At 37.6% G+C, this 21,796-nt stretch overlaps 2 protein-coding genes across 2 annotated transcripts; both read left to right on the top strand.

Moving 5' to 3' along the window:
* Window positions 1–1,751: 1,751 nt before the first annotated feature.
* On the top strand, window positions 1,752–4,469 carry LOC122349213. The gene is made up of 7 exons (XM_043245179.1): window positions 1,752–2,026; window positions 2,120–2,184; window positions 2,591–2,772; window positions 2,859–2,971; window positions 3,060–3,124; window positions 3,212–3,390; window positions 4,135–4,469. The coding sequence occupies exons 1-7, from the start codon at window positions 1,934–1,936 to the stop codon at window positions 4,224–4,226; spliced, it is 789 nt and encodes a 262-aa protein (XP_043101114.1). The 5' UTR covers window positions 1,752–1,933; the 3' UTR covers window positions 4,227–4,469.
* Window positions 4,470–15,801: 11,332 nt separating this feature from the next.
* LOC122349101 (integumentary mucin C.1-like) lies at window positions 15,802–21,405 on the top strand. The gene is made up of 10 exons (XM_043245020.1): window positions 15,802–18,012; window positions 18,207–18,268; window positions 18,383–18,507; window positions 18,645–19,117; window positions 19,375–19,439; window positions 19,828–20,009; window positions 20,126–20,238; window positions 20,320–20,384; window positions 20,471–20,649; window positions 20,765–21,405. Exons 1-10 carry the CDS (start codon window positions 17,017–17,019, stop codon window positions 20,854–20,856), a joined length of 2,352 nt encoding a protein of 783 aa, XP_043100955.1. The 5' UTR covers window positions 15,802–17,016; the 3' UTR covers window positions 20,857–21,405.
* The last annotated feature ends 391 nt before the right edge of the window (window positions 21,406–21,796 follow it).

Genomic DNA, 21,796 nt, shown 5'->3' with positions numbered 1-21,796 from the left:
CCTGGATACATTTGTTTTTCCAAAAACTAAAATTATGTCATTCATTAGTTACCCTCATGTCATTGCAAATCTGTAAGACCTTGATTCATCTTTGAAACACAAATTAAAATATTAAAATCTGAGAGATCTCTGACCCTACATAGACAGCAACGTAACTGCAATGTTCCAGTAAGAGCATGGGTTAAATTGTCCATTAAATTGTGCAATTTTATGAAGCTACAAGAATACATTTTGTGTGCAATAAAAACAATAATAAAATACTTTATTCAACAATTATTTTCCTTGCGTCTCCTGCTAGACGAATAGTTATAGCATTATGTTATCATTTTCTTTGTGCACAAAGAGTCGTCTTTTAGTTTTGTAAAATTACAGTTGAACACCTGGTGTTGCATGAACTACTTTACTGATGCTCTTTCTATGTTTCTGGACCTGGGAACATTGCAGTTGCACTGCTGTCCACAGAGGGTCAGAGAGCTTTCAGATTTTATCAAAAATATCTTGATTTATGCTCTGAAAATGAATTAAGGTCTTGTGGCTTTGGAACGAAATTAGCGTGAATTATTTATTGAACTAATGCTTTATTGCCAAAAGAAAACTAGAGTAAACAAAATAGCAGCATTAAAACTTCTTCCAGACATGTTATCGCCTAAGTGCATTCAGTATTCTGCATTTTTTACTCTTTCTCTTCTGTAGTCCGGGGTCGATCATCACTGAAATGAATGTGACATTTGGAATCTTACCCAGTGATGCAGAGATAGTAAACGCTATTATGAAAGCTAATGTCACTCTTAATATCACCAGTGTAACACGTAAGTCAAACAAGCAACATCATGAGTACAACATCATTCAAAGCAATTTAGCATGTTTTTGTTATTGGTCTATGCCAGTGGTTCCCAACCTTTTTTAACTCACAGCCCACACAACCAAACACATATGTTTCCGCGGCCCACTGCAAAAAAATTTAAATGAACCTGTTATTTGTGTCGGGTTAGTAACTGAGTACTCAGAAGCATGACTTTTAACTGTCTTTATTGAATAAACGGGTAATGTTGAACAACCAGAAAATGTGCATAATAGGTCATTAATTTTTAATTAATTATGATATTTAATTATTACTACACATTTTTACGTACATTAGCAATATTATTATTTCTATTGATGATAACTGGCGGCCCCCCTGCAATACCGTTGCGGCCCACTGGTTGAAAACCACTGGTCTATGCTGTTATTTAACTAAATCTGTTGCACTGCTTTTTTATCTTACTGGAGTTATATTTATGAATTATTTTTATTTTGCATATTCCACAATACAACCAAACTTACACAACAGTAAGGGAGCTCATCACCATAACTACCAAAGCAACTACAATCAGTTTCACTACAACTACAACTACACCTAATATAACAGCAGCAACAGCCACCACAGCAACAACAGGCAATCCTAATACAACCACCACCACCACAACAACTACTACTGCACCTAATATAACAACGACCGCCAACCTTAATACAACAACAACAACAACAACAGCAGCAACAACCACCACCACCTCAACAACTACACCTACCTCAACCACTACGACCACAACTACACCTACCAAAACTACAACTACAACTACACCTACCACAACTACACCTACCACTACCACGACTACAACTACACCTACCACAACTACAACTACCACGACTACAACTACACCTACCACAACTACAACTACAACTACACCTACCACAACTACAACTACCTACACCTACCACAACTACAACTACCACTACCACGACTAGACCTACCAAAACTACAACTACAACAACTACACCTACCACGACTACAACAACTACAACTAAACCTACCACAACTACAACCACACCTAGTACAACAACAACAACAACAACAACAACACCAGCACCAGCACGTCCTCTGCCAACTGTTGCCATGCAGATTGTCATTGTGTATGTGTATGTTCCACAGCTGTCAGACCATCAAAGTCCAGAATTTAAAAGCCTAGCTACAAAAGTAGAGACTATGGTATGTTTCGAATGAATATGATCTGCTATCACGATAATTTAATTTTCCGTAAAATATTAGGAAACTTTCCTAACCAATTTATTGCTTTCACAGTTTAATGAAGTCTATAAAAAAAAGTTTGGGGATCGTTTCATCAGGACCATCGTGATTTCTTTCATGTAAGTTGAGCTTTATTCCTCACATTAAACAATTCCTTTATTAATTTGCACTCAATTTGCTTTCAGTGTCAGACACATTGTGTACATTTTCATGACTTTAAAACTTAAATGTATGCATTTGACACACTATTAGCTGAAGTAACTTTGAATATAATTGAATATAATATGTCTGATCATTTTAGTCATTTGCTTGGATACAACGGTTTAAAGTTTAATATATTATTATATTTATTAATATAACTACACTCACTCACTACTGTCATCAGCACTAAATTTGATAAAAGAATGAAAGTTTTGCTATATATATATATAAAAAAATTACTTTCTTCCATTTCTGCATCACAAGAATGAAATCTTATATATATATAGATTTAATTATAAACTTAAAACATACCTTTTCCTCCAGACCTGTTGCCAGGTCCCGGGCAGAATCAAACGTACAGGCGGAGGTAGAGTTGGTGTTTAGTGACACGTCGACTGAACCGATCCCCACCAACAGCGACATTGTGGAGACTCTGAAAGAAGCAGCTGCTAATTCAACTGCAGGCTTCAACCTCACCATTGATGCCACTTCCATTACCGTCATTAGTAAGCTGGTTTAGATCCGACAGATTTCTAAGATTTTATGATGTTAACTTGTCTAAAATAGTTGTGCTCCATTTTCTGTTTTGTAGAATCAGTGCAGATAATTCCACTGATAATCCTCACCAACGGAACCTTTGTGCCTGGGTTTTCCAATAAAAGTTCTACTGAATATCAGAGCAGGGCTTTGATGATAAAAACAGGGGTAAGACCTGCATTCTTATGAATTTTGGGTGCATGCTTTTCCAAAAGAAAGCCAATTTTGACACTTGTTTGAAACTCTTGTTTTGCAGCTTGAACCTTTTTTCCTGGCTGATTACCCTGCATCATTCAGTACCATATTCGTGACAAACTTCAGGTATGAATATGCTGGTACGTTCTTGATATATAGCTATTGATTCAACATAACATTCATTAATGAATCTTGATTCCAAATTCTTTCCAGTGATGCCGGTGTAAAATTAAAGACTTTGCCGAAGATCCAAAACAGCATGGATGTTGTCTTTGGAGCAAACGCTGTTCTACCCAATAGCGCCCAGATAGTGAACACTGTAGTTCGAGCAGCCAGAAACAACTCGTTACCCTTCCAGATCTTCACTTCTTCAATTATAATAAATGGAACAGGTGAGTGCACTTCAGTCTTGTACTGCAGTGAAATATTTTGCCTTCAGAGGTTTTTTGCTTTTCAGAGAGGAACCCATCTATTGAAAAACTATTAATTAATAAATCTTTAATCAATTTGTAATTTAGCAATCATTATCTAAATTAAAAATAAATGCAACTTCTGTGGAAATAAACTGTTTAAACCTATCTATTTAGTGAATGCATTACATGTACGAAGCTTATTTTTTCCATGTTTGAATCAGAGTGCAACTTCAAGTGACAGAAACACTGACCATTTGTATCTTTCCTCTAAATCAGTGGTTTTCAAACCTTGTATTTCGAGTCTAAACAGATGGACCTTGTTATTAAAATATATGTTACTCAGCTTAACCTACCTAGCTATCATTCACATCACAAATTAGCTGAAAATTACTAAAGTGAGGACATTTGCTGGGCCACTGTGTCAGTAATATTATTATTTATTATAAATCTGTGCTGTGTCGTGGCAGGATGTTGAACAGAGTCACAGCTGGGACGCCAGTTCCTGCTCATGAAGTGGGAAATAAAAAAATTCAAACTGAGTTACTTCAACAAGTTACTTTGGAACTAAATTCCAACTATTATTTTTTTGCAACTACAGTGAACAATGAGTAAAATAATTACTCACAGTAATGAGGGTTCAAAATTAGAGTGTTTGGCTTTTTAGATTTTTTTTTTAAATCTGTGAATGATGATTTGTGTCTGTTTTCTTCTGTTTTAATGCAGAATATTCATCAGCTGAAGTCAGCAGCAGGATCAGTGTGTTGACCGCTTCATTCCTGGTTGTGGTGTCGCTTCTGGTTCCATGGTTTAACTGACCATAACACTCATGAGAAACAAGATTCAGATCTGTCTGAATCCGTTATCCTGACATGTCTTGATCAAATGAAGGACTCGACTTATTACTGATGCTACTTAATGAGTAGTAAAAATTTAAATTAATCCTATTCTGAGCACTTTAAACTAGATCTAAGCTATATTGGACCAAATCAGTTCTTGATCTTTCTGTACCTATATCTGTATGTATTATAAATAGCTATATAAATTAAGCCAAAGATGTACCTGAGTGTTTTCATATATTTACTTCCAAACCCATTATTGTGCATTTATGTTGTTTTTTTAATTGTCACACACCTGGACTGTTTTGCATTCCACATTTCCAAGTGGAGCTCCACCCACTGCACTGCCGCTGAAGGTGTGCATCTGGGGCTACAAGATGACGAAAAGGATCTGATTGACTCAATGAGTTCGATCCTGATACTCCAGTGCTCGCTCCTCAAGAGCTCCTTCAAATGTTAAGCCCAGAGAAGATGAAAAACTTCGGTTCTGCCGGTCTCCATCGCCGTCATGGCTGGAGGATTCCTCAAATCTCTGTCGTCTCCACCATGGCTCTGAGCTCCCTCCTCTCCCCATCAGTCCACCAGTTCCATAGGGGCCCCTTGACCCTCCTGCTCAATCTCGTTCTGTATTGTCCTCATTACCTTCTCCTTTATAAGTGTGTTTAAATTCAGTGTCACATTGTCCAGTCTTGTTGATACTACCCTGCATAAGTGTGTGTGTGTGTGTGTGTGTGTGGTTCCTGTCTGTCTGAGTTTACCCTATTATGGATTGTTAAAGACTATTAATTGTGATCGATCCTCATCATGTGCTCCTTCCCCAACCACACCGTGACATTGATATTGGTTAGTGGATGATTATTATTATCATTACTATTGATTCCCAGAACTGTTCTATCAAGGACATTTCATTAAATGCATACAGCACCCATGTAGCACAATTCTAGCGCAAATAAAATTCTAGCGCAGGTGACGGCCATGAGAAAAGATGTTGCCAATAAACTAGAGAGAATAGACATATCAGTGAAATACATTTACAATCTCTTTTCCAAATCACAACAAAAGACAATTATCAATTATCAAATGATTTTATTTATCCATTTTAGTTTAGAGTCTTTATTATACGAAAGCTCTGTCAGCTATCAGTATGCACTGTCTAAAAGCAAACGTAAAAGTTTAAGGTATATTTCTCTCGTCAGCTGTAAATATGTCCTTATCAGTCAAGCTTCATATCAGGTTATAACCGCTCCTTCAGCACCCGTCTATCCGGTTTCTGCTGTTTTATTTGGAAAGCATGTGATATGAACACGAAAACATTACTGACTTTCATTTCACCCAAAACGTCTATGATTCTAAAAATGACCCATTTATACGCCCTTCATGCTGTTGAAGACTTTTTCCTTCCATCTCCATATATCCAATATTAGAAATACACAGAAAGAAAGAAAGAAAAAAAAAAGTAAAATGATGTGCAGAATTTTTTATTTTTGGTTGAAGTATCCAACATTGGCTATAAGAAATCTCAAACTTTAGTTTTGCGTTAAATTTTTATGCTATTAATAACCATTCGACCTGTGTGAAAACTGACAGGTGCATGAGACATATAGACACACAGAAACAATATATTAATTTCTACATTGATTTTTAAAAATTAAAATAATTGTGTTGATTTAACATTACACACACACACACACACACTTTACCACAGGTGAACTCTATTATTTATTGTTATAAAATGAAAAGCACTTTTGATAAATGTGACTTTTCTAATATAATAAATGTCACTGCAAAATCATGCCTAATGCTCACATCATGCGGGCTTTATGCTTGTTATTAAATATTTTAGGTGATGAAATCCAACATGATACACGCTAACATGTCAACAGGAGAACACAGCTACAAATAGGCCTGTCACAATAAGAACTTTTTGTGTGATATATTGCCCCATAAATAATTGGAATACGTGATATTATTGTCATCAAGACTTTATTTTATGCCACTGAATGTATAATCATAATATAACAGCATTATAATGTAAGAAGGAATACAAATTTTCAATTGACAACATTTAATTCGTAAAAATATTTAGATCATGAAAATTATCAAAATATTAGCTACTTGAATAAATAGTAAATGCACATTTTTTACAAGTAGAAAAAGACAAATGCACATAACTTTTATTGACATTTTTACATTTTATTCTCTGAAATGTAAGGGTGCACACTATTGCTGAAAAACACGATCCCTATTTAGCAGTCAGATCTCTGTATGGACAAAGGCATGGATCCCTAAACAGGGCCGTATCTGCAGATTAAAGGTCTCTTGGAGAGACAGCAGGAGAAAAGATCTCAAACACTATACTTGATGATCAAACAGCAGTGGAACTCCAGCAGCATAACTTTTATACACAAGAGGCCTCCAATCGTGGTCCTGAAGATCTAAGCTAGCTGCAACCCCTATCAAACACAACTAAACCAGCTAATTAAGATCTTCAGGAGCACTCGATAGTTACAGACAGGTGTATTAAAGCAGGGTTAGAACTGAACTCTGCAGGTAGATAAACAGATCTCCTGGAGAAGGATTAGATAAACCATTACATGGTGCCATCTGCTGGATCTCAAAAGTAATAGGGCAGTAAATAATTCAGCCGTCTGTGTTTGAATATGATTCCTGATGTGCTGCATTCAGTCCCAAACTGTAAGCTTTTCAGTAGATGAAAGCAAAGAAAAAAATCATGTATTAAATCCAAAAGATGGTTTTATGCATCAGTTAAGAAGAACCAGTGCATGATGCCATTAAAACAGGTTTATTTATAATAGCTTCTAATCATTTGTTGAGCCAGAGCTTTCAATAAAATCCACTTGTACAAAACTCTCAGCATCATATGTAAATAATGATGATTCTCTAATAACTAATGCATCTCTGAGCATTTTAACTAAGCTACTGGACAAATATGGGAAAAAATTCATGATTTCACCAATGTGCCATCTGATCTATTCTAGGCTGAAAAGTTACTAGCTGGACAGTGGTTGCTATAGTGAACATTTATTGTACCTTCTAATGGAAATTTTGTTACAGAACTTAATTGTACACTTTGTGATGTTTCATAAACAAATTTTAAGAGGAGCATGCACAGATCATTTACACGGCTGGTACATCATTATGTGATTATGCCATTATCCAATCAGAACAAGAGCAGTCCCCTATAAATTATCCTGAATGTCCTACCTCTGTATCTCTCCATTTGGCATTGGTACACTTCAATAGCCACAAAAATGTCAGAGATTGACATGTGGCTGGTACTCGAGGCCACAGGCCTTCCCGCTCCACTGCCACTCCTTCGCTCCTTCTCCCCCTCATTCCAGATGCCCTCAGCCTTCTCTAGCCTAATCCTACAACCGCTCTTCTCCACCCCTGCCACAGAGAAATGGGCCGTGACAGCCCCGTGCCAAGCCCTTGCAAACGCAGGCATGGCCATCTCCCACCATGCAAATAAGCAGCCCTGCAAGCTTCACTCCAAGCAGGAACAGCATTTCCGAACCCTACTTCTACAGGCAAGGCCAAGGATCAGGATGTTCTTCTGATTCTCAGCCAGCAGCCATGAAAGCTTGCGCTTCGGACCACGCCAAAGCAGTGTGGACACACCCAAGTCAAGTCAAGTCAAGTTACCCCTGCCTCAAGCACAGCTTCATCCCAACCACTGCTTGTACCTAGCCAAAACCCTTTGCCTTACCCCTGGCCCCCAGCCCTACATCCGGTGCTGGCCAAGGTGTGAGGCCACCTCCACTTATGGCATTCTCGTCTTTCTCTCTACCTCTTTCTACCTCTATCTCTTCCTTTTAACCTCACGCTAGGAACCATCCAGAGCATGAGCCTCCCTCAGCAACCAGTTACTGTGAACCTTTTCCCCCCAATTCCACCCTGGCCCACCTGCCCTACACACTATTCACAGCCACGCTCCCTTCCCATGCCACCTAATGCTTTCGCTCTGGATCCTCTCCCCATCTCCAACAACATTTGCTCCCAGATCCTCCCAGAAATTTAGGAGGCTGGCTCCAGAAGCAGAAAGCCTCCCAACCCCAGTACCTCCCTATTCAGAGCTGATATTCCCCTAAACCATCCACTGAGACCTCTCCTTGAAGCGTCCCTCGATTTTATTCTCCAAGCCCCCCCAGTGCCTTGCAATCCTACCTAACAGCATGGAGAAGCTTTAAAACTTTCCATTCCGCCAACAATATGCCTTTTCCTGACTTTTCCCTGCTGTCTGTCACTTCATTCATTTCCTACCTTAACACTGCAAAAAAACAGAATTGCATTATTTTCACAAGTTCATTTTTGGTTCAGCCTTACCCCAAATCACTAACGCTCAGACCTTCCTTTTCATGGGCATCCAAGGAGCTCACCTCAGTTCGACTATTCATTCCACACTTTTTTCATTAAGCAAAGCAAAACAGACCAGGCTAAGAAAGGTCATTCTATCTATATTTTCAATCTCCAATTCCCTATTTTTCCACTCCGAATGCTACCAGCTTTCCTTCAGCTCAGAAAACCCTCTTTTCATAGACAATGTCGACTGCCCTGCCTCTTGTTTTTTGTCTCTCATCTTAAATCTGTCCTGCTATACTCTGGTTTCCCCGCAGAGAATTTTTCCAGCCATTCCTTCAGAATATGCACAGCTACCATCGCGACTGAGACTGTTTGGTGGCTTCTAAATTCATGCCTTATTGGTACAGAAGCAATTATTTGGTATAAGCTAAGCGCTAAAATATGCGCTAGAGCAATTAAGTACACACTGAGTTGGGACAGATACGTATGAATTCATCTAAGTTGTCCTTAAGGGAAGAAAATAGTAAGATATGGATAAACGGTGGCATTTTTCCTTTAAAAAACCCTGACATTCAGCTCCTTTTCTTGGTGTAATCAGTGATAATTTCATATATATTTCCTTCCTCAATCTTGTCATAATGACAAATGCACTGATAAGATCTCAGTCCAGTTTGGTTGAAAATGGAATGTATTACAATGCACCACTTAACTGCTAAAGAATGAATTAGCAGAACTTAAACCTTTGGAATGCTGTTTTACAGACATGTGAATTAGTGATGGTCTTCCTCCTCCTGTTGAATCGACTCCCTTTGTGATAATGACATGTCTTTCTGTCATGTCACATGACTCAAAGTGAGGTAATAAAACACCGAATTTTAGTAATGCATAACTTCATTTACCTTTACCATGGGATTTACAGCCTAACCTGAGTATTTGATATTATATTCAACTCCACCATCCCTGGAAGCAATCAGACCAACTGGGTGAGTTTAATTTGCTTTTGTAGCCTTGAATCATCCATCATTAAACCTTTTGAGGTTTACAAAAACAAAATTTAATGACATTAGAACATTTTTCTAAATAAAGATGGATAAAATGCACACACACACACATTATGTGTATGTATATATATATATATATATATATATATATATATATATATATATATATATATATATATTTTTTTTTTTTTTTTTTTTTAATGTGTATAGATAGTATAAATAGTAAATATCTATGCAAGCCTGTTTTCAACCCTGATCTAAAATTATTGTACTGAAATTTTAAAAATTTTGATTTTCTGATTTTTATCTCACAATGCTTACTTTATTTTCTCACAATTATGAGTCTTGAAATTTTAATTTTAATTCTGACTTTTTTTGTTTATATCTCACAATTTCCCAGAAATATAAAAAAATTCTCACTACTTTTATATATTAAATATATATATATAACAAATATCTTAGTATTCTGCCATATATAAAGTTAATATGCAGAAAGTTCCTCAAATAATGGTACTAACTCCTAAAAAAATAGCACACACAGACACATTTGGTTGCATTACTAAGATGCTATCCTGGGGTTTAAATTTGCAGTGAATGATTATTTTGTGATAATAAATCATATGTTTCCATACAAATGTAATTGTACATTAACCATAATTGTAGAACTGCAGAGTACTTTTTGGTGAGGTGATAAATGGCTGCCAACTTTACACTATTTAGAATAAGTGAAGGAGCGAAATGATGATGCAGAAAGAGATCAACATCCTATAAAGACAAATTAAATATTAATGATCAGATATATATATATATATATATATATATATATATATATATATATATATATATATATATATATATATATATATATAATATAATATAATGCAATATAAAATGTAATTCCAAACCAACTTGATGCCCATGAATAAAGTATGCAATATATCACCCAGCTCTAGTTAAATTGGAATAAAAATAATAAAAAAAAAACATTACTGTTGCATCAAGACAAAGTCATTGTATTTTAAGATCATTCATTGTAAGTTTATTTCATTTGAAACAGCTAAGAATTTCAGTCTAGATTTTAGTCTAGGACTAGGCTTAAGCCCTATCTGTGAAACCAGGGGACTACGTTATTTCAACAACCTCCTGAGAATATAGAGAGGAATAAGTCTGCAGAAGTGAAGAAACAGACTCATCTTCCTTTAAAACTTTGACTGAAATCATCTGCACATGCAAACAGTTGAAGTAAAGTAAAATAATACTAAAAAAATCAAAGTTTCTGAAAATCACAAGACCTTCGGAACACAAATTAAAGATAGTTCTGAAGAAATCTGAGATCTTTCATAGCCTTCATATACAGCAATACTACTTTTCTGAGCAGTATCAGTTGTAAGTGTTATTTTATCTTGGAGGGACTGACAAGAGAAGAAATTGAACTAGTTTTTTTCTTTCTGCAACCAAAAATATTTTTGCAGCTTCATAACATTATGGTTGAACCACTGATGTTACATGGACTATCACTTTTAATTTATATAGTGCTTTTAACAACACAGATCAAAACACTGAACAGAATAAAATAGAAGAATACAATGGTAGGCATGTAAAGGCGTTATTAACTATATTAACAATGTCCTTACAACCTTTCTGGGCTTTACAGGATCAGAAAGCTCTCAGATTTCATTAAAAATATCTTAATTTGTGTTCTAAAAAAGTGAAGGTTATAGGGTTGGATTAATGAGTAATTAAGGACATTTTCATTTTAAGGTAAACGTTTCCTTGAAGTCGAAACCTAAACTCAGTCTGTAAGTGAAACTTCTTTCCAAGGATGCAGAACTAGATGCGCATATTTCAGCTGGAAATTGAATGAAAAAATTTTAAAAATCTGATGTGATCCCAGAATGAAACACAACAGACTGTGATATCTCATTGATATCTAGAAAGAATCGACTGAAAAAATACTAGTCACACGGAAGCACTGCACTTTCAGGACATTTTTCTGTTCTAACACACCTCATTCAGCTCAATAATCAAATGCTCCATGACCTGAACCCAGTGTGTCATACAGGGCAGACAGTTGAGGAGTTTCCAAGAGACAAAAGTCTGGTGGGAAAAACATTTATGCAACAAAAACTAATAATATGAAATCTGTATTTTCATAACTTATCTCTCATCTTATGTTATGTTCAATTGTTATTTGTTCTTACAGCTATCAAGATGTGGAGAACATTACTGATGACCACCGTTTTTATTTTAACTGGTTAGTTCAAATCTTTCACATTCATATTGAGAATGCCATATTGTCAATTCCTCTGTTTTCATTGATTAATTCATGTGCACTTATTCTAATGTTGGATCCCTTTTTAACAGCACAATACAGAGTTCAGTCGACAACAGTGATCACAGACTCAGATGATGGCATTGCTTCAGATTTAATTATTATTGATACAAATGATTCTACAGCAGATACAACTGATGGATTTGCCACAGAGATATCCATGGAATCAATCACAAGCAGCACTGTGAAATCTCTAACTGGTTTAACAGGTGAGCTGAATTCCTCATTTCGTGCAACTCTCCAGAAATGAATTTACCATACATATATATATGTGTGTGTGTGTGTGTGTACCTTTTTTAGATGAATCAACCAATGGTGACATGGCAGATATTACAACAATGGAAGAATTTTCAACATCTTTGTTGGATAACCCTACCACTGATGCTACAGATCAGTCAAACAATGTGGCAGAATCTACAGCATTTACTGCTGAATTAGGGTACACAGACGAACCAGCCCCAAATGTTACAGATGAATCAACAACAGCCTTTACAACTGATTCATCAGAGGACAATTCAACAGAGGAAATTGAACCGTCAACTATAAGAGTTACTGATCAACCAAACACAGCTTTAACGGCACAATCAGACACAGGAAATACTGCTGGATCCACCTTAGAAACAACAATAGAATTCAATGAGATTACGAGTTTCACAAATGATCCAACGCCATTTACAAATGATTCATCAGAGGAAGATTCAACAGAGGAACCTGATCTATCAACTGTGGGATTTACTGATCAGTCAACTCCAACGCAACCAACCACAGGAATTACAGATCAATTCACTTTAGGAGAAATAACAACAGACTTTACTGACATTACGAGTTTCACAAATGAACCAACGCCATTTACAAACGATTCATCAGAGGAAGATTCAACAGAGGAACCTGATCTATCAACTGTGGGATTTACTGATCAGTCAACTCCAACGCAACCAACCACAGGAATTACAGATCAATTCACTTTAGGAGAAATAACAACAGACTTTACTGACATTACAAGTTTCACAAATGAACCAATCCCATTTACAAATGATTCATCAGAGGAAGATTCAACAGAGGAACCTGAACTATCAACTGTGGGATTTACTGATCAGTCAACTCCAACGCAACCAACCACAGGAATAACAGATCAATTCACTTTAGGAGAAATAACAACAGACTTTACTGACATTACGAGTTTCACAAATGAACCAACACCATTTACAAACGATTCATCAGAGGAAGATTCAACAGAGGAACCTGAACTATCAACTGTGGGATTTACTGATCAGTCAACTCCAACGCAACCAACCACAGGAATAACAGATCAATTCACTTTAGGAGAAATAACAACAGACTTTACTGACATTACGAGTTTCACAAATGAACCAACACCATTTACAAACGATTCATCAGAGGAAGATTCAACAGAGGAACCTGAACTATCAACTGTGGGATTTACTGATCAGTCAACTCCAACGCAACCAACCACAGGAATTACAGATCAATTCACTTTAGGAGAAATAACAACAGACTTTACTGACATTACGAGTTTCACAAATGAACCAACACCATTTACAAACGATTCATCAGAGGAAGATTCAACAGAGGAACCTGAACTATCAACTGTGGGATTTACTGATCAGTCAACTACAACGCAACCAACCACAGGAATTACAGATCAATTCACTTTAGGAGAAATAACAACAGACTTTACTGACATTACGAGTTTCACAAATGAAACAATACAATTTACAAGTGATTCATCAGAGGAAGATTCAACAGAGGAAACCGAACCATCGATTACAGGAATTACTGATCAACCAACTACAAGTACAAAACCACCAACAAACACAAGATTTACAACCGGATCCACTGCAGAAGAAATAATCACAAATGTCACTGATAACACTGTCAATAAAGAACTGACCACACCTTTCACATCAGACATATCTACAAGTATCACAAATGAACCAACACCATTCACAAATGATTCATCAGAGGAAGATTCAGCTGAGGAAACTGAACCGTCAGCTACAGGAGTAACTGGTCAACCAACTACAAGTACAAAACCAACAACAAGCACAAGATTTACAACCGGATCCACTGCAGAAGAAATAATCACAAATGTCACTGATAACACTGTCAATAAAGAATTGACCACACCTTTCACATCAGACATATCTACAAGTATCACAAATGAACCAACACAATTCACAAATGATTCATCAGAGGAAGATTCAACAGAGGAAACTGAACCGTCAACTACAGGAGTTACTGATCAACCAACTGCAAGTACAAAACCATCATCAAACACAAGATTTACAGCTGGATCCACTGTAGAAGAAATACCTATAAATGTCACTGATTACACTACTGATAAAGAACTGACAACAGCATTCACATCAGAAATAACTATGCATGTCACAAACAAACCAAAACCATTTACAAACAATTTAAAGCAAGTTTCAACAGAAGAAACTAAACTGTCTACTCTAGAAGTTACTGATGAATCAGCTACAATCCCAATACAATCATCCACAAGTTTTATAGCTGGATCCACCCTAGAACTAACAACTGAAAACTTCACTGTTGTATCAACTACTAAAAAGCCACTGGAATCCACAAAAACATTCACAACAGCCACTTCTACAAGTGTCACAAGCAATTTAATACCAATAATAAAAGATTTAACAAAATACATTTCAACAAAGGAACCTAAACTGTCAACTGTAGAAGTTAACCAATCAACTACAACTACAACACCTCAGTTAACCACAGTAATTACAACAGAAACCACAATAAAAGAAACTAAAGTCTTCACTGATATACCAACCACTGTCACAACTAAGCTGTCAACTGTAGGGGTTACTGACCAAACAACTACAACCTCAACACCTCAGTTAACCACAGGAATTACAGCTGAAACCACAATAAAAGAAACTAAAGTCTTCCCTGATATACCAACTACTAAAAAGGCACTGGAATCCACAACACAATTTACATCAGGAATATCTAAAAGTGCAACATCTAAGCAAAATGTAACTGCAGAGACTAAATTAACAACTACAGGAATTACCAAGACACAGTCTACAATGACTACTTCACAACTTGCAGCAGCTGCAACTCAGCCTACAACTATAGCCCAGCATGTGATCATTTCACAACCTACACTCCAACCTATATCAAATGCCCAATCAACAATGAGTACTTTACAGCTTGAAACAGGTACAGCCCAACCCCCTTTCTCAACAACGTCCCAGACCACAGCTGCTTCGCGATCTACAGAAGCTGAAATCCAACCTACAATCAATACCCAATCCACAATTACTGCACCGCAGCTTGCACCAGCTACAACCCAACCTACATTCTCAACAGCTGCTCAGTCTACACATGCAGCCCAGACAGCTACTTCACGATCTACAGAAGCTGAAATTCTACCTACAATCAATACCCAATCCACAATTACTGCACCACAGCGTGCACCAGCTACAACCCAACCTACATTCTCAACAACTGCTCAGTCTACACATACAGCCCAGACAGCTAATTCACGATCTACAGAAGCTGAAATCCTACCTACAATCAATACCCAATCCACAATTACTGCACCACAGCGTGCACCAGATACAACCCAACCTACATTCTCAACAACTGTTCAGTCTACACATACAGCCCAGACAGCTAATTCACAATCTACAGAAGCTGAAATCTTACCTACAATCAATACCCAATCCACAATTACTGCACCACAGCGTGCACCAGCTACAACCCAACCTACATTCTCAACAACTGCCCAACCTACACATACAGCACAGACAGGTACTTCACAATCTACAGAAGCTGAAATCCAACCTACAATCAATGCACCAGCTACCCAATCCAACTAATTCTCAACAACTGCCCAACCTACACCTTGCAGCTTGCACCAGCTACAACCCAACCTACATTCTCAACAACTGCAGAGTCTACACATACAGCCCAGACAGCTACTTCAAAATCTACAGAAGCTAAAATCTTACCTAAAATCAATACCCAATCCACAATTACTGCACCGCAGCGTGCACCAGCTACAACCCAACCTACATTCTCAACAACTGCTCAGTCTATACATACAGCCCAGACAGCCACTTACCGATCTACAGAAGCTGAAATCCAAACTACAATCAATACCCAATCCACAATTACTGCCTCGCAGCTTCCACCAACTACAACCCAACCTACATTCTCAACAACTGCTCAGTCTACACATACAGCCCAGACAGCTACTTCACAATCTACAGAAGCTGAAATCCTACCTACAATCAATACCCAATCCACAATTACTGCACCGCAGCTTGCACCAGCTACAACTCAACCTACATTCTCAACAACTGCTCAGTCTACACATACAGCCCAGACAGCTACTTCACAATCTACAGAAGCTAAAATCTTACCTAAAATCAATACCCAATCCACAATTACTGCACCGCAGCGTGCACCAGCTACAACCCAACCTACATTCTCAACAACTGCTCAGTCTACACATACAGCCCAGACAGCCACTTACCGATCTACAGAAGCTGAAATCCAAACCACAATCAATACCCAATCCACAATTACTGCCTCGCAGCTTGCACCAGCTACAACCCAACCTACATTCTCAACAACTGCTCAGTCTACACATATAGCCCAGACAGCTACTTCACAATCTACAGAAGCTAAAATCTTACCTAAAATCAATACCCAATCCACAATTACTGCAACGCAGCGTGTACCAGCTACAACCCAACCTACATTCTCAACAACTGCTCAGTCTACACATACAGCCCAGACAGCCACTTACCGATCTACAGAAGCTGAAATTCAAACTACAAGCAATGTACAATCCACAATTACTGCATTGCAGCTTGCACCAGCTACAACCCATCCTTCATTCTCAACAACTGCCCAACCTACACATAAAGCACAGACAGCTACTTCACAATCTACAGAAGCTGAAATCCTACCTACAATCAATACCCAATCCACAATTACTGCACCGCAGCTTGCACCAGCTACAACCCAACCTACATTCTCAACAACTGCTCAGTCTATACATACAGCCCAGACAGCTACTTCACAATCTATAGAAGCTGAAATCCAACCTACAATGAATGCCCAATCCACAATTACTGCACAACAACTTGCAACAGCTACAATTCAAACTACATTCTCAACAACTTCACAACCTACACAAACTGCACAAACTGAACTCCCACCTATTACTAAAGCTGTACCTCAACCAAACTCAGAATTAACTCAGAGTACAAAAACAGCTGCAATCCAGTCAACAATTATAACCCAATCAGCATTTACCACAACTGCTCACAGTACCAACAGAGTCAAGACCACAACTGTATCCCAACCTATATCAACAGCCCTGTCAACAACATCAAACCCTACAAGTGAAACTACAACTCGCACTACAATAACAATGCAACCAACAACACACTTAGCCCAACCTACCAGTACAATCCAAGCAGCATTTGTATCTGCAAACAAATCTACAACTACAACCCAGACTACAACTCACCTTACAATCCCACCCAACACAATTAACACTCAGTCAACAGCTACAACCACATCCCAACAAATGTATATCAAACCAGCTTTTACAAACCAAATAAGCACACATCTTTCAATCGTAACCACCCAGCTTACATCTGCTGCAACTCAACCTACAACAAATGCAATCCAGCCATCAAATTTACCCTTGTTCCCAGCGTCAACTGTAACCCAACCAATGCTTACAATTACATCCAAGCCTACTGCTACATCACCATCTTTAGCTAATACAGTCCAACCTATAACAACAACTACCCTAGTTACAATGGCTTCAACCCAGCCTGCAACTTCACCTATACCAGCACCTACATCTGAACCAAAAACAACTGCGGCCAACCTTATATCAAAAATTAATACCTTAACTGCCAGACCAACCCACCTTGCCAGCACAACAACAACATCCTCACCTTTACTTGAAACAACAGCACCCCTCACAACTACAGTGGAAGTCAGATTTTCCAGCTCAGAAACATTTGACCCTTTACTCTCTGACAGAAACTCAGATCTCTATAAAAAACGAGAACAAAGAGTCAAAAATGAGGTATGTGACAAATATTTGTATACTTCATAATGAGTGATGTTTTTTGAACAGCTGAAATTACAAAGCACAGTACAAAATGTAATGTATACTAGAATTCTGACCTAATATGTAATGTAACAACAAATCAATCACCATCCACCTCATCCACCTCTTAAGCTTTTGCATTTGTGTCATATCCTGTAATTTTTCTACAGTTTCATCCAATCTTTAAAAAAGTATTCCACTTCTTCTTTGGATTGACAGTGATTAGGTTCAGGTGGGTAACAAATATATATAACCCTTAACTTCATCCTAGGCCATACCTTAATTTTACCTTTCACAATTTCACATCTTAAACAAAGACCTTGTCTCTTCTCTTTCATTCTTGTAGTTCTGGATCAGTCATTACATATATAAATTTGCAATTTAATAAAAACAGTATCTTGCCGAGTGACAATGAGATCATAAGCACTATTATCAATGCTACTACCACATTTAATATCACCAGTGCAGAAGGTAAAGTCCATCGGTTTAATATAACAGTTTTGGTTGCACTGCTTTGGATGTTGTGCAATGTTAACTTTTCTCAAATAATGATTTTTCCACTTTTTTTACACCCATAATCCAATCTGCAATACAAATACCACCAACAGTGGTCACTGTATTGACCACTACAGTCAAGCCAACCACCACACCAACAACAAAAGCCAAAACCACCACGCCAACAACAAAAGCCACAAGCACCACGCCAACAACAAAAGCCACAAGCACCACGCCAACAACAAAAGCCACAAGCACCACGCCAACAACAAAAGCCACAAGCACCACGCCAACAACAAAAGCCAAAACCACCATGCCAACAACAAAAGCCAAAACCACCACGGCAACAACAAAAGCCACAACCACCATGCTAACAACAACAACCACAACAACAAAAGCCACAACAACCACACCAAAAGCAAAAGCCACAACCACCACAACCACCACAACAACAACAACAGCAGTTCCTACACGCCCTCCACCAGTTGTAACTATAGAGTTGGTCATTTTAATAGTATTTACTACAGACCTTCAAAACACGCAGAGTGCAGCATTTAAGAACCTAGCAGAAAAAGTTCAAAATGAGGTGAGTTTTATAAACAACAGAACTGTTTTTTAAGATGTACTCTTATGCGCAAGGAGTTCTGCTCATTTTGTGCTGTTGCTTGTTTGGTTTTTCGACTTTAAACAAGTTAAATTGAGTGTCCAACTTAGTATCCCACTGTGATCTTCTGACAGCCATTTTTAGCAAATGAATTTTATCTAACTTTATCTGATCAGTGTATTCAGTCTAATTGCTTTATGTGACATTTAATGACATACCCAAAACTTGTTCTTCCATAGTGTGACAAAGTATACAAACAGAAGTATGGAAATCTTTTCATTAGGACAGTTGTGATTGCTTTCAGGTTGGTTGGTTTCTTGTTCATTTCTTAATTCATTTCTTCTAGGTTTACTTAAGACGGTCTTTAACATATCTCCTGTAGACATTTGCAAGAATCCTGAATCCCATTGACATCAAGGGTCCATCCATCTCAAGTGGTCCAGTGGAGGTTACTTAACCAATTTTAAACAGTGTGATTACCTCAATTTCAACACAGCAACATTTGGGCTTATTATATGTGATACAGGACTAGATATAGGCCTAAGCCCTCTATGATTCTGCTGTTAAAATGTTAAAATACTATTTGGGCTCCAACTTCCAAGCAGTCAACCTTTAGATTTTTGGACCACCTTAGATGGACCAACCCCAGTTTTACTGAAATGCTCATCAGTCTTCCATGTGATTCCTTTCAGAGCTTTTGCCAGAACCCGTGCAGAAGAAAATGTACAGGCAGAGCTTGAATTAGTGTTTAGTCAAACATCCACTGAACCGATTCCCAGCAACAGCGACATTGTTCAGACACTAAAAGAAGCAGCTGCGACCCCAACGTCGGGCTTTAACCTCACCATTGATGTCACCTCTATTGTTGTCATTAGTAAGATAAAATAACTTAATTTAGACTTCTTCTGATATCCCCAATCTTTAAGATTTCACTTTGCCTAGAAACTTCTGAGCAATCTGTGATAATCCCCAACTTCAACTTTTGTGTAGAATCAGTGAAGATAATTCCACTGATAATCCTCACCAACGGAACCTTTGTGGCTGCGCTTACAAATAAAAGTTCTACTGAATTTGTGATCTGGTCCTTGCTGATAAAAACAGGGGTGAGTGTGACATGTTTCCGTATGAATTTTAGGTAACATGCTTTTTGTCAATTTGTCAAGCAACTTTTTTTTGTTTTACAGCTTGAACCTTTCTTCTTTGCTGATTACCCTACATCATTCAGCACTTTATCCTTAACAAATGTCAGGTATGCATATGCGTGTATGTTTGTGAATTCTTGAATGCAAAATTGGACGTTTTCATGAGTGTCTCCTGTTTCTAAACTCTCTCCAGTGAAGCCAGAGTCAAGTCAAGGAGTGTTCCCACGCTCCGAAACAGCATGGATCTTACATTCGGAGCAGACGCTGTTTTACCCAGTAGCACCCAGATAGTGAACACTGTAGTTCGAGCAGCCAGAAACAACACGTTACCCTTCCAGATCTTCACTTTTTCAATTGTGGTAAATGGTACAGGTGAGTGGTGCACTTAAATGTCTCAGTACACTCTCAAAAATAAGGCTTCCAAAAGAGGGGCTTTAAAGCAAATTTCAGCAAATAACCATCTTTTTGTCTTCTCTTTGTAACACAGAATATTCATCAGGTGAAGTCAGCAGCAGGATCAGTGTGTTGACCGCTTCAGTCCTGGTTGCTGTGTCGCTTCTGGTTCAACGGTTTAACTGACCATAACCAGTCATATAATCACATAATCAAAATAATGGATTCAGACGGGTCTGCTCAAATAAAAGACTCATACATGTAACCGCGACCCTGCCATGGATCAGCTCTGGCTCTGTACCTTCAGAACAGGCTAAATCATCTCTAGTAATGAAAGCGCATTCAGTTATTTATTCTAAAAACTTTAAATCATATTGTCATTGGTTTCTTTTGTGGTCAATGTAATCTGCAAATTAACGCGTTACTTTAATGTCATTTATTTATTTTTTGTTAATTCTGTACATCATGGTTGTAATTGGATCAGTAAAACAATAGCGTGGGTACAACTTTAGAGTGTATAAAAGTATATTATAAGCTATATGTCAACTGAATGCTATAATAATACAGTATATATATATATATTACACCAACATATAGCACTGTTGCACTTCTCCATCCTGAGTCCTGACTCATGAAACTTTATTGTAAATCTGCTGGAATGCATTGCATATTTATTGATCTATACATTTATTGATCTATGGTCAATAAAGTTAATCTTAACTTGTTAGTCTTAAATGCTATGGTATCAAGTGTTTTTGTTTTCTCGTCTGTCATATCTGCCATCAGATTTTTATCCCTTCCCTGGCTGTTACTTTTCTGCTTAGCTCCTCGCAGATTTACTTGATTTCTGAGACACTGAAAACAAACAGCTCATTGCAGCTGTCCAGGTATACCGGAAATACATGCTTCTAGATACATTCCTGCAAAAATAAAAATATATGTACAAATAGCTGCAGTTCCTCATTGAAATAGACACTAGATGCAGTGACAAATTATATTCCTTTTCACACAAAGTATGATTTACAAGTGACCAGTTAGGTTTGAATAAAGTCCAGTTTTCTCATAGTTACTTGAAGTCAAAAACTGATGCTTTTGTAGAGTTCGGTAGCTCAATTGAGAGGTAAAG

Source organism: Puntigrus tetrazona, chromosome 7 (genome assembly GCF_018831695.1).
Source record: "Puntigrus tetrazona isolate hp1 chromosome 7, ASM1883169v1, whole genome shotgun sequence".
Classification (NCBI taxonomy): domain Eukaryota; kingdom Metazoa; phylum Chordata; class Actinopteri; order Cypriniformes; family Cyprinidae; genus Puntigrus; species Puntigrus tetrazona.
The sequence above is the reverse complement of the archived record's forward strand: the minus strand, read 5'-3'. Positions and strand labels throughout refer to the sequence as shown.